The following is a 14,823-nucleotide window of genomic DNA, read 5'->3' as shown; positions in this document are numbered from 1 at the left end:
AGCCATGATAGTTTTTATTTACAGTGTCTCAAAGTTTGGAAATGCTTCACATAAAGAATCAAAAGCAGCAACAAAGTTAAACCAGCATGGCAATAACATGTGTAATACAGGAACCAGACATTAAAGGGGAACTTTTTAAGAAGAGATTTCAAGGTACCAAAAGAAACCAATATTGGCTCTGACTGTGCCGTGTCTTTGCAGAAGTATAGGGAACCCACCTAGCAGCAACTGTCCAGTAAAATACTGCTTGTGCAAATGACTGTGTCAGCTTATTACCCATTTTCCCACCTTTTTTTTTTTTTTTTTTTTTTGCAAGAAGGTGTGTAAATCTGTCCACATATTTACAAAAGCGCTTCTTTCTCCTGTTAAACACCAAAAAGCAAACATGGTTAGTGTTTTATGATGTGAGAGCATGAATTAAAAACCTGTCTGGACAAACTACAAACCTGTAAATGCACTTTATATTGTCTGGAGTTTCATGGAGTCACAATATCTCAATTGAAGCCTTCATAACCAACAAATCTATGAGACAGAAAGTCACATGTTTAAACTCAGAAGCAATTTCATCCCAGCTTCACAACATTACAAAAGAAATTTGAAGTTGACAGAATAAGGCTGGGCTTTCTGGTGAGATTATCAGTTAAACACATTTTCCTCACATTGTTCTGCAGTCTATTAGGACTTAAAAATGTATACATTACCTATTAACAACAAAAATAAATACATAAAGTAATAGTTCATCTTGGTTTAGCACCTTCTTACAATGTCTCCAGCAGAAGACATTTTCACCTGTTGAAGCTGTCAAACATCTTAATAATTAGTCAAAATGATAAGTCAGAATTAAGATGTGCCATCACTTTTGTCCCCCCCCAGACATGCAAAAGAAAGTAAAGTTCTAATAAATGGATCAATAGATTATGTTTCATGACAGTACAGTGGGTAATTTTGCACAATCATTAGTTTAGTTTTGATAAGTATGAAGTGAAATTCGCGTAGAAACTGAAATGAACATAAATAGAATATCACATGTGCTATAGAAGCCGAGTCTGGCATAGGAAATTAAATACTGTTGAGCTTCAAGTGCTGGTGAAGCAAAACAAGCTATTGAAATTCTCATCATAAATTAGTAATTGATATACTAATACACAATTTGAGTAATTGCTAGTTGTGGCCCTAATCTTTACAAACAGCATGAGACAACATGAGAGTCTGCGTTAATCTGCAACTTCAGTGAACTCATTCTGAACAATTCAAACTCTTTCTCATTCCCACTGCTCCACTGATATTCAGCCTTTGCCTTCATTAGTTGTTGTAATTGTGTATAGTTCAGCGTGTGTGTGTGTGTGTGTGTGTGTGTGTGTAAAAGCAAACCAGGCAGAGGGAACGTGTTGAGCATTGAGTAACATTTCATGGCCCATTTGCTATAGCCTGCCGAAGCTCCTTTACTGTACATAGCGTAGAGTAGGAGGTGGTTGTGATGAGCCGACAGTGGGCACCCACTGGTGCGTGAAGGGGCCCTCCATCCTCCTTTTTCTGTCCTTTTTTTTTTCCACCACTTTTTTCCTTCACTTTACTCGTTTTAAAACAACTTACTGAGCAGAACTGTATGTGATTATTATTATTTTTTTTTTGTCTTCTTGTGTGCGGTGTCAGAGACATGTGATCAAGAGTCTGTGCACATAGAGGCCTGAGGTCATTAAGGAATTAGCAGGAGGCTAATGGCTTGTTTAGAGAATCAATTAGTTAAAATGTGGACATGTGGGCTCATTTATTCTCAGTTTTAAGAGGAAATGTCAGGTGGCACGCTCTGTGGCAGAAGTTAGCTGACCCTTTATGACTCTTAAATTCCAGGTGGTGGATGTGGATCTTGCAGACAGTAATGTGGGTCACAGCTGCTTCTGCAATGCAAAACTTTTACAAAAGTGGAAAAGAATATGAAGACAAGGTTTTCAAGAGAATATTTCAAACAGTTTATATTTTAGCAAGGTGAAGCATTTAAACTTAAAGGGGTGCTATTAGGGAATTTTAAGTTTTCTGAGCTTTCTACAGTGTTACAGTGTTGAATCCTCATCAGACATGTGAACGGCACTGTTTTTTATCACCTAAACGCATGTTTCAGTTTGAGTTTAAGTTCCAGCACTCTCTCCGTTCGGTTTCCATGGCGACGAAAAACGCGTCGTTTTAGAGAGTTTTTTCTACTTGGAAATCCTTGTGACGTCCCGGGGGATAAGGTACGGTGATTGGTTACCTTCTACTGGTTAACAAGGGCATGTACAAATACATAGGCGGGTGGAAAACGTGGGATAAAGTTATTTCCAACGATGGCTGGTGAGTTTACCAAAGAGAGACATCCTGCTGCATTCGTTGCTGTGGGTTGCTGTTTTCCACTTCGTTTTCAGGGTCTGATTCAGGTTCCAACATGTAGGGCTGTATGCTATGTGTTGACATTGTATTTTGTTTTTTAATTGAGTTCATATTAGCCTAATCCTTAAGTTTATGAGATGTTACAATGACGGCGAAAGCAGGTGCGGTGCGCGCTCCCGATGTAGTGCAGTGGCGGGAGGCGGGGCTTAATGCGGAAGAGTCTCAATCCACTCGTTTTGCCCGCAGGCTGATCTGACAGCCTACGGAGAGTCGGTCTGAAGTAAATAAAGCGATTTATGACAATAATTCAATCAATCCCAGCCCTTCTGGTCTCAGAAATAAAAATAAATTAGCCTGAAATGCACATAATAGTTCCACTTTAAACAGTCAATATCACTAGGATTTAAGTAAATTGTATTTGGGCTAAAATAACCCAGATTTGCAGATATAGTCAAAAGGTCCCACAAATAATATGCAATTATGTAGCCATGACACTTATTGCAAATGTCAGTTTTTACATCTCAGGTCAACAGAAAACTTTGGACTCAAATTTTCTTCATAGGGATTGGAAAAATGAGTAATAACCCATACAGATGAATAAATTCTGGATACATACACATTCACACAAGCGGTCTGAACACTAATGGATGGGTTTTAGCTCTATATATCCTCAGACTGGTCTGCTGAAAAGCTGATTGGTGGGCTTCATGCCATTGGTGCCCGTCTCTCAACACTTAAACTGAGCCAACAACCGAATACTAGATCAGCGACCATATGAGAAAGATATTTGCCCACACGGCAACACACAATGCACACATGTAAACAACTGCATGCACACATGATCTTGCACATGCTTTCACCTAAATACTCAATGTGCAGAGGAACTGTGATTATGGTTTTCTTTATTTTGGATCAATAGAGGGTTTATTGAGTTAATTAGCATGTTTATGATCTCACACAGTCTCATTGTTGAAAGCATAATAAATACTCAAACCTGTGCACGTATCAATGAACATTAACCCTGGAAAAGCCACTGTAGCTCAGAGTGGAGCTGCTTCCTTTGCCTGTTTAAGCCTGGAGCACATACAGGGCTACAGACCTGCAATGTCTTCCTGAATATTTTTTCTCTTCTCTTGACATTATGTGGATTTTCTTATGAAAAAAGTTAAAAATTTCTATCTGTTGTTGAAATTCTTTAGCTCTCTCTCTCTCTCTCTCTCTTTCTTCTAACCTGGTTTAGTGCCAAAAAAGTAAACTGTAAAGCTAGTGGATAACTAGGAATGACACACACAGGGAAAGACAAGTAACAGACAAAGACAAATAACAGAATAACCCCCCCCCCAACCCACACACACACACACACACAAGAAAAAAACTAAAGAAAAAAGAAAAGGAACATGCAAAAACAGATGGTGACAGGATATAAGACTGAAATGCCAGAATAATTCTATTAATCTTTTAACAGTTGAGCAGGTTTGTGTCACTGGACGCCAGTCTGGATGGGGATGTTTTATCTTGCAACGGCTTCACAAGCACTTCTGTGAATTTTAGTTTATGTTTCCCATGTAGTCTTGTGGGACTGATTAAAAACGTGTAATATGTGCTGAAATTGGTTATTTTCAGGTGTAGTTTTTCTTTTCATGAAGACATTCGCAGATAATAAAAGGTACCACTCTGCTGTTGAAATGAGGTTTCTTGTTTCAATGTAATACTACCATTGAACAGTGCAAATTTTTTATTTTGATTGAGACTTTAACGTGTTAATTATGATTAATTCATTACAGAAAATTTAAGTTTGTTAAAAAAAATTATTACACATTTAATCCCGAAGCGTTTGTTAGTGCACATTTTACTGGTACACTGATGTACTCCGTAGACCTTCATTACTAATTTAGCAACTTTGGCGCTTTATTTAGCCAATTTCCAGATCCTTCTCGTGAGTCTACTTAAAGTAAAGGTGACTATCAAGAAGTCTGGTGACATCATGGGTGATATTCAAGACTTTGTGAGGAACGTAAAAGAACATATAGTTTACTCTCCAGCAGCAGCATAGGTCCCTCCCCATTCAGAAAAACACACATTAGAGTCTTGTTTGCAGCATCCAGCTTTAAGAGTCAATCAAAGCAGGAGGTGATCGCCGCTGCTGAATGACCAGACTAAACCGGAAATTGACTCATCCCGCTTTAGTTTACTGTCAGATATTAATGTCTATCGATAAAGTAACATGGTGCAGACTCTTACGTAGAGAAAAGGTGAAGATGTTAGTTAAAGTATTTTAAATGGTACTTTAACTTTAGTTCTGTAAATTTTTCTTTTTTACAGTTTTTAAGTAAACAGCATTTTTCCAGACAATATTGGACTTTGAGTTTGCGATAATAATATGTCTAATATCTAAAATCCATTTCAATTTAAAGATATTGCTTTTTGGGCCAAATTTTGTTATGTGATTTTAATGTAAACAATCAAGATTAATTTATGACAAAGTCTGTAATTCATTAGAATAATTTCTTTAAGTTCGTCCCACCCACAAATCTCAGCAATGGGCCATCCAGTCAGATGTTATTATGAGAGGACGTACTGGGCAGGGTGTTAGGTTGTACTGTGGCTTAGGTGGGTTTCTGTGGTCTGGTCTCTGATGAATCCAGTCCAGTGCAGGACACAGAATGTAGACTGAACTCACTTCATTAAATCATGTCATATCAAAATGAACAGGACTTAAATTGCAATAATAACAACAGCAATAAAAAAAGAAAACATTGTTTAAGCATGGCTTGTATAAGGTTGCAATGGGATTTGGGGTTCGGGCAGTCACTGACTTAAATATATGTACAAATAAAATGTTTTGAATCGAAAAACGTGTTCGTCATTCGGACAATGATCAATTCAAATGTTTGTGTCCCAGTTATTGACTGATGGCTTTGTTCCTGGGAAATACTCTGTGTGCAAGGCTGTTGCTTGTTCCCTGTATTCTGCCACACCCAGTAAGCTCCTTCAGCATGTGTGTTCTTCCTTCTTTTTTTTTCTTTTTTTCACAGCAACATAAACTATGGGACCCTGAAATCACAAATCTGCCACTGCAGCATGCTTTACATAACTGCATTAATGGAAAAAGTTCCAGTCACCTTTCAAGCTTCATGTTTGTAAAATTGACTTTTAATCTTCCTCTTAAATTCATCAGTTGATTAAGTTATCGTTAAAGCTTGCTTTCAACATGAGCCAATGTCACAGTAGTTAATGTTCTGAAGGTCTCCTCTAAATGCTGTTAGCTCATGCAGGATGTGCTGCAGGTCTCATTGGATCCCAATCAAAATGAATATCTTTTACCTGACAAGGTATTTATTTGTCATTAACGTCATCATACAAATAGCAGAAAGTTGATGGCTGCTTTCATTTCCTAATTTATTGAGTTTGTAAGTTGAAGGATCTTAAATGCTGGATTCCTGTAAGGCTTGCTGAAGTCCAACTGATTGGCGCGATGTGACAGGCTCGTAGGATGGTGGAAATTCACACCTGGAGGGTCATTGAGTTTCACATGTCTGTCACCCACTCCGAAGGTCATTTAGGTCACTGTCACCTGTGAGGTGTTTCCCTGTATAACCAACACGTTTGGCCCTAGTTACCACCTCCACCTGCAGCTTTGACTCTTCTCCCCAGGCAGTTTCACATCCATTGGCACCTTCAATCTTTTGGCTAAAACACCTCACATGTTGATGAGGCCGGTGAACAAGTCACAGACAATGACCTAAATAACCAACAGAATGGGTCAGTGAGTGGCTCAGCGGTACAAATGTGACCTGGACAACTCTCTGAGTGTGGTCTGGACGACAACAGCTGATCAGCCTGAAGCTATAGCTAACAGTGACAACTCAAGGAGCTTGTTGATTAAGCACTAGAGCAAGAACAATACATAAATAAAATTAAATGAATGAAGCGTATACCATGAGCTGGATGAAAAGAAGCCTACAGTGACATGTTAAAGTATCCTTGGGCAAGATCCTTAACCCTACATTAACCTCAAAAATGGTCTTGAATCACAAATGGTCTGGGATGCAAGCTTCTGCTTTAGGAATATGATGTAATGAATCCTGCTACTTCACAAAGTGAAGCAATTTAAAAGACAACCACATGTGTAAGCATGCTACAAATCATCCTACATCATATCAGTGTAAAGTCTGCCTGCTTTCCTACCACTGCTACCATCCCATACAGAGCATTGACTAAATTAAGTTGAGCAGAATTGCTAGAATTGGATTGGACCCAATGTGGTGAGCGCAGTAAAGCATGATAACTGTGCCACCTCATTATTCCCATCTTCATTATATTATCAACGGGCTGCATTAGACTCTGATTGCATATTTAATTTGCAGAGGGAAATGTAATATCGTTCTCAACTGCAGTAAGCACTTTTGTGCAACACCGAACTGTAGAACAGTGTTATACTAAAACAGGTTTTCATATAAACACAGAACCTTAACATCAGATATGAATCACTTACAGCATTAAATATAAATGAGCTAAAATGAGCTGTGGCACTATATCTCGAGTCTTACAGCAATAAGAAAAGAAGAATAAGGAGCAGGAAAGCAAGAAAGCAGTTGAACAATTACTTGGTCGTGCTTTGTTTCTCTAATTCCCCCCTAATGAATTGTGTTACTCTTTATGAAAACAAGAACGACGAATGGTAATAATGTTAAAGATTTATCCTCAGAGAACCAATACGCTAACGGTCATATTTTTGGGGGAATACTGTGGGGTTCATTTGAAAGGAGTATGAAATTTAGTAACAGATGAAAAACTAAAAGGTTTTCAGAGTCAAAAAGATGAATTATTTAACAATTCCCCAACTTACCTCAAGGATTTACAGAAATAAAGATTAAAATGTAATAAGAATACAATAAAAGCTAAGCCAAAGCAGCATTTTAGTAGGAGTTCTTTGCAACTCCTCTTTACTTTGTTATGCTTCTGCGTGCCACAATACAGCGACTTGAGAGGATCAAAGTGTTTGGCAGGAAAAGCGGCAGACTTTTGAACCATAATGCTCTAAAAGCCCAGGGAGGCATTAGCATTGTCTGCCTGTGGCACTGTTACCGCCTCCTTAGCTGCTCATAAAAGCATAAATGCAAAGAGAAACAAAACTTCTAAAGGGCACTGAAAAGCTGTAAAAACCAAGTTATGGGATTTGAGGCTTTTTAAGAGTCACTGATGATTCTAACAAATTAAAGCTGTTGCGAGGTTGAACAGAGTTTCTGCAGACTGTCAGGTTTTTAAACAGTCTCTTGACATGGAAAACACACTAAATATAGAAAGAAAAAAAAACATACTCATGACTTAAAGGTAGGTAAGACTGTCAATATTTTCAAAATAAATTAACTAAAAAAATAACTACAATCATAATTAGATAGTTTTTTTAAACATGTAGGTTCCAGTCTGTCCATATTTATTTATTATTATTTTATTATTAAATTACAAGTTTAATTAATGACAAAGACCTTTCCTGAATGTTTTCTGACCAGTAAAAAAGAAAAGTACTTTTTTTTCCACCAGTAGGGTGAGTATAAGCCCATTTATTGCAGAGCGGCTCACAAGTGATTCCTGCCCTCATTGGAGCTGGCAAGGAGGAGGGCTGAGGGGGGAGTTTTGCTCATTACTGCCAACCTGTGGTCGTTTGTGGAGGTAGCAGTTTTGTGGTTTTGCTCACGACCTGGTGTTTGCCACCAAGTGGTGGAAAGAATCGCCTTGAAATCTTACATACTGTGCCTTTAATTCAAACAGCACACATGATTTATTGTGAGTGCTTTCAAAAAGATGCAAAAGTAAGAGTTCAAATATGAGCAACTGGAGGGACTGGTTTAATCTCCTTGGGCAAATTTGGAGGTTTCAAATGACACTGAGATAAAGATCCACCAGGAGGCAGGATGCCAGTCATTGTCAGCTGAAACACGTGCAGTTTAACGGCGGCAGAGAGCCAAAGAAGCAGCAATCCTTCCAGTGGTGCAGCATGGAGAATGGAACAAGCTGTTTTTTTGTTGTTTTTTTGCTCTTCTTTCTTATATGCCAATACTTTCTGACAGGTGGGCGCTGCAGAATACAATGCACAATGAAGGGTTCATCTCCACCAACTTTAGTTCTCACATTTGATCAAGAATTTCCCGTAACTGTTTCTTTCTGCTGAGGCTCCCAGCCCTGCAGCAGTGGTACCTTCATTTCTGCAATTCCTCCTCAGGTTGAAGCTGTTTTGATCCATTTCACATTTGACCTTATTTGTAAGTGAACTTTCATTGGGAAGTCAGCTGTCCATAATGTAACCCGGATGCAACCAGAAACAGAAGACAAAAGAAAAAAAAAAGAAAAAAAAATGTTTTTGAGCACTGCTTCTTAAATGCCACCGTCTCAGAGGGAAAAAAAAAAAAAGAAAAAAGAATTCATAATTCATACATGTTTGGCAAAATGTTTTGCTTTTTAATGCCCATCTGTTTTTCTTCCACCTGGAATCCATCCATATATCTTTCCATGTTGTTAATCCTGTTTGTGATCCTGAGGGGGTCTGGAGCCTCTCCCAGCTGCCTTAGGGGTGAGAGAGGCAGGTTCTCTCCCTGGACAGGTTACCACTCCATCACAGGAAGAGCTCATAGACACAGACAAGCGAGCATAGCCACAGTTACACCTACAATCAATTTAGAGTCACCAATTAAACTAACATGCATGCCTCTGGTCCGTGGGAGGAATCAGATGACCGCAAGAAAACTCAAACAGCAGGCATCTGAACTGTGACTCCTGATACGCTGTCGTCTGAGCTGCACCGGCTCCCTTTCATGCTTCAAATGCTGCTGTTCTGTCAGGACCACTTGGCATCTTTAGGGAAGACATACGGTGTCCTTTGGCAATGGCCTGACATTACCCTGGAGTGCTTACGTATGAGCAGATGGGAAAGTACTCACAAGAATGTTAGGAGGGGCACTAAATCAGTGTGTTTGAGACCAGATTGGAACAATTATTTCTTCTCCTTCAATCCATTTACTTTTACAGCTGGGTGTTTACTTTGTGCTCCTTGTTTGGTCACTGTGGGTTTGGTGGTTTGTTTGGGGAAAAGCCTTTGACGGTTTGGTTTAAAACTTGCCGTTTTGCTTTACATACCAAGTCATGTTGAAAAGTGATACTTAGGCTTCTTTTGCATTAATTTTTTATGCTAAGAGACAAAAAGTATCGTATGTGACATTGCTGGAGTGGAAACAAACTGCAGACGCCGTAGACTGAAACAAGCTTTAGCGGGAAAACTTGGAAACAGAAAACCTTTATGTTAGAGTGATATATGACATGTAGCAAAAACTGTAGCTAAGTGGTAAAAGCTGCTTTTGCAGAATGGTGCAGGAAAGCCTTGAAATCACTGCTGGGAAAAGTCCCTTCACTTTGGCACGCTAATTGTTTTTTTGACTTTTAGCATCAAACTGATAGCTTGCAGCCTTCCAAGATTAACTCCCTCATGACTGTCTTTGTATGAACTCCGTGAGACTCCAGCTGTCTTGAGAAATGCAACAATAACAGTTTTTGTGGAAAGTCAGACTCCCCAACTATTACTGCACCAACACAGTTATCTACTTTAAAGTCATATCTTACTTTAGATGTGAAGTTAAAACAAAATGTATGAGCTTTACTAATAGTGGGGATGTAATTGCGCTCCTCTGGCAGCCGGCTTGTATTGATTCCCAAATTCAGGACACATATCCACGGAGAGGCGTCATTCCAGTCGGATGGCCCCCACCTGTGGAACAGTCTGCCGGAGGACCTCAGGGGTGCAGAGAATGTTCATGTTTTTAAGAGCAGACTCAAGACCCACCTTTTTAGTTTGGCCTTTATTTGATTTCTTATTAAGTTTTAATTGGTTAACTTATTCCATCTTGATTTTCTTTTAAATGATTATTCTTATTTCATTTTTATATTTATGTGTGTGTGTGTATATCTGTATGTATGGAAGTATATATATATATATATATATATATATATATATATATATATATATATATATATATATATATATATATATATGTTTATATATATATTAGGTTTATTTATTTATTTTATTTTATTTTATTTTTTCATTTTAGGTTTTGTCTTAATACATTTTATATGTTTTAAATGGTGTTTCCAGTGTTTCCTTTGTGGGAGCTGTCTGCAACCAGGGTGGCGGTGGTGGACAGGGTACAGTGCTACTGGTGCCTGCCATTGCACTACCCCGGTGCAAACGGCTGTAAAAGCTGATTAATTAGATTTCTTGCCTGAAAGCTTGAGCTTTACAGAGCACAAACGCTTCCTTGTCAGGTATTAAACAATTTATGTGGCTAAGAGAAATGTATAAAAGTTTAAAATCCAGATGAATTAGTTTCTTGTTTTTCTCCAGAAATATTTTACAAAGTCTTGTCTAACTGCCTGTTGCAATAAAGTAGGCGGTAATCTCGCTGGCAGAGGGTCAAAAGAGCATGGATGAGAAGTGAAGTGTTCAGTAATAAGAAATTATGAAACAGGGACATCTGTTTGTGGGAAAAAGGTGTTAGATAAGCAGTAACACTGTTCATTTCTATTCAAACCACCTAGCTCAAAAGCATTTGGAAAATGAATGGCCGTGTATGTTTGTTAGTTCCACCAGATGTTCTCCATTTGCATATTTGGCTGTCATTAGACTGCTGGGAGTGAGGAATTGCTAATGTCCATTTGTTGAGAGGCTAAAGGATGAAAGCCTTCTTAATGAGCCAGCTACACCTTGCAACTTCGGATGGTGAAATAGCACCTTTTGTTCACAGAAGCTGATGCAAGAAACATTTTGGGTCAGCAGATTTGGCCTGAAAGACTGGACTTTGCTTTTACTTCACAGTTTTTTGTTTTTTTTTACATTATTCAATATTAATCCCACTATCAACACCCAATGTAGACTATCAGAAGTAAAACAGTCATTTAACCTTGAATTATAATTTTTGTCTCTTAAGCCGTATTTCCTGTCAAATCGTTGCAAAATAGCCATGTGCCTACACACACACACACACACACACACACATAGACATATTAACCTGCATAAGACCCAGAATTTCACCCAGACAATTTAACAGAAACCACTGAAATGGTTTGGAGATAATATCAGTTCATTAATTCATTGGACGCGGCTGGGGAGCGGGAAGCGGTGCTGAGGTGGACCGAGGTGTGTGTGGAGGTGGCGGTGTGGCAGTGGCTGCAGCGGTGCTGGTGAGAGGGTTTAAACTGAAAGCGGAATGAGGGAAGTAATCCACTGAGTGCCTATAATGTAATGAGTCAGCCTCACTTAATGGAGTCCATTTGAGGAGGGAAGAGGTAGAGAAAGTAGGTAGGGTGCTGGTTCTGGAGGTACATGGATGTAGTTAAAATAAAAGACCAAATTGAAGAACTGGAAGGGCTTTTTGTGAAGATGGCTACAGCAAAACCAGACAAACAGATGCTTTTTAAACTTGCAGGCGTACAAGTTTGTGCAGTTTCTGGAGTGTATCATACCGCACACTGAATCGTGGTAGTGTGTTACAGTAAAGCCTGAGGCCACAAATAATTTTTTTTTTCTTTGTACTATCTAAAGCAGAGCTGGTATTAATTCCTTTAGAGTGGCTTTATCTCAGACCGGGGTTCGGAGTCATGAACTGCCAAGCCGTGTTAGCCCCGACTCTTCCTATTTGACTTTGAAATCTCAGCTTCCTAACACACACACACACAAACAGACACACACACACTATTCCACCTTCCAAATGCATATATCAGCATTACATTGACAGTAACTTGGCTTTTAGGGAATCTTGGCTTAAATTCTCTTGCATATCCCAAATAAGATTGCTCTTATCAGAGTGACTTTAAATGGTAGATTTAATAGAAGTAGCTGAATGTTTGGTTTTAAATCCACCTTTGTGGGATTGTTTGGAGTTCACTTGGAATGACTTTCAGTCTTTTCTTTCCATTTTCCTTACATTAGATTAGAGCAAAGGCCATCACGACGGTGCTTTCTGATACATCATGCAAGTTAATATGAATTGTGACAGTCAGCTTCCAACACCTTCTTAAGATTCAGGGGCTGTATTATTTATGTCTTCCGTGTTGGTGTCACATCTGTTGCTCCTGCAGTAGTTCCTGTGGCCTGTGTGTTCAGATCAGATGATCTGCCTCTCTGCCAGCCTGCAGTGTTTAATCCAGGTCAGCTGCCATTTTACTGTGCTGTTTTCACGGCCTGCTAGAAATCTCCGATTTGGCGAACGAGAGGTGATTCAAAGTTAGGGAGACAGAGTGTCGGCTGAGTCTCATCTGCTTGTTTTGCACATTTTTTAAGGTCGGTAGAGGGAACAGAAGACCAGACACATGGCCAGATGTGATGAGGGCTCCAGGCTGTGACACAAGTGGCATGGCACTGGAGGGAGATAAGGATTATTTGTTCCAGCTCTTGTACCAAAGGTTGAGCACAAATGCATCTGAGGTTTTGTCAGCAGTGGCATCATTTGTGTGTAATTCATACACACACCTTTTCTACCCTTACTTGCTCATGTGAACAGAGATAATCTGCAAGAAGAGTGTTCTGCTAATCGAAAAATAGCATTTTCTGCAGATTCTTGACAGCTCAAAACCTATTTTTTACGGGTCTTTGTAGTGACAGGATTTGGACAAGTGGTGCTCAGGTGGTCACCACATGATGACATACACTGATGGGCAAAAGTGAGCTTCTAAGCATGTAAGCCCAACTTAATGATGTATAACAGATGAACTACATGGGAGACGTTTTAAGCATATTTAATAGAATGGAAAAATGAAATTAAAAAAAATTAAAAAAATACAGCTGCAGCTGTATTTTTTAAGTTATTTTATTGTCATTTTGAAAGTATAGACATTACTACACGATGTAGTATTTATAATATATATAGATGTCAACAATAACTAAAATATACTGCTGACATTCAGGAGGTCTATCTTATGATAGGAACTTTTTATTTCTTTTTTCATAGGTGAGGACAAAAAATAATTGTTTTGAAAAACTCCAGAATGACCTGATATTTCCAGCAAAACATCCTGAGGAACTCACTGTTAGTGTGTAAGAGTTGTGCAAAAGTGCATAACACACTGACTGATTCGCTGTTACCACTTTTTAAGAACACGTAGAAGATGTGAGATTTAAAATCAGTATGGAAACAATGAAAATAAAAGTGACTTACTTACATAATGTGGCTTTATCCTTGTTACAAAGGAAACTTCAACATCATTTTGGGGAAATAAAAACTGTCCAGGCGACCACGTCCGACCTGGGGAACATTACGGTTATTGAATTCGCCACACAAATGTGTTTATTGTTCAAGAGTCTGTTTTAGCAAACAATAAACTTCTGTAACTAACCAGCATCTCTTGAGATTTATTACAATTTTTCAGACAAAATGAGGAAAATTATTACAAAGGAGGATAATGCTCTATTTCCTATTTCCATGTCCAGTGAAATTTTCATCAATGTTTACTTCCTGTTTGTAGAACTACGTCTATTAGATTACAACCATGAGTGGAGAAGCTTGTGCTGTCCCTGTTGTGAAAAATACAAAACCAAGTTGTTTTAAAGCAGTCAACAAACTCTTTTTTTTTTTTTTTTTTTCTTATTGTCTTTGTGAACAAACACCTCGAGACTCCTGGCATTTTTTAAAAATGAATGAAATTAAGATTTACATTCCTGAGGTGGTGTCCTGCTGTGAAACTATATGTAATAAAACGTCTTTCTTTCCTCTTTTATTCCCTCTTCCCTCCTTCTATATTACCTTCCCCATCCATATGCCCCCCCCCCCCCCCCACACACACACACACACCTTGTTTCCCTCCATCACCCTGCCTGCACCCTCCTCTTTTCTCTCCTTTCTCACAGGTCCCCCACCAGATGGGCGCCCTGACCTTCTACCGCTATGAGCAGCCTATTGTAGACTACTGCCAGGCCCACCAACCCCTAAGGCTCAACATGGGCTACGAGGGACCACCTCAGGGCCTGGAGGGACTTGAAGACCTGGGGCCATGCGATAGGGGGACCATACAGACAGTGGCCCTGCCTGCAGTGCCATCTGCTGCCAGCATAGGTGCCCCTGTGCCAGGACCTCGCTCCCCTCCACCACCCCTCAGACCACAAACTGAAGGTCCCAGTGGCCCCTTTCCTCCTGCCGAGCGCACTGGCACTCTCAAATTTGGACGCTAGTGAATCTGGTCTTCAGAGATGAGGCCTCTGATGATTCACTATGACTTTGAAAGGAAGGTGCAGGTGAAGTGGCAACATAGTGGGGCCTTGTTTTTAAGAACATGAGTACATGAACTAAAGGACTACATTCTCAAACTATGCCTTGAGGGATTCAGCATCTGCAACACACCTTCTCATCAGAACACAGCACGATGAGACATCACCGCTTTCGATTTTCTTTTCCAACATACATCATAGAAAACCCG

At 39.3% G+C, this 14,823-nt stretch overlaps 1 protein-coding gene across 1 annotated transcript in view; it reads left to right on the top strand.

Annotated features, from left to right (window-relative positions):
* The window catches only part of LOC306768143 (leucine-rich repeat transmembrane neuronal protein 4), a gene marked incomplete at both ends in the record, with an annotated part of 109,897 nt that extends 95,319 nt beyond the window's left edge, over positions 1 to 14,578 (top strand). The window contains one exon of the mRNA XM_079256375.1: positions 14,258 to 14,578. Coding sequence (XP_079112501.1) covers positions 14,258 to 14,578 — 321 coding nt within the window. The remainder of the gene's footprint in view (positions 1 to 14,257) is intronic.
* Positions 14,579 to 14,823: the final 245 nt, after the last annotated feature.

The sequence above is a fragment of the Telmatherina bonti genome, assembly GCF_933228915.1.
Source record: "Telmatherina bonti genome assembly, chromosome: 17".
NCBI lineage: Eukaryota > Metazoa > Chordata > Actinopteri > Atheriniformes > Telmatherinidae > Telmatherina > Telmatherina bonti.
Note: the sequence above shows the minus strand (reverse complement) of the source record. Positions and strands in the feature narration are given on the sequence as shown.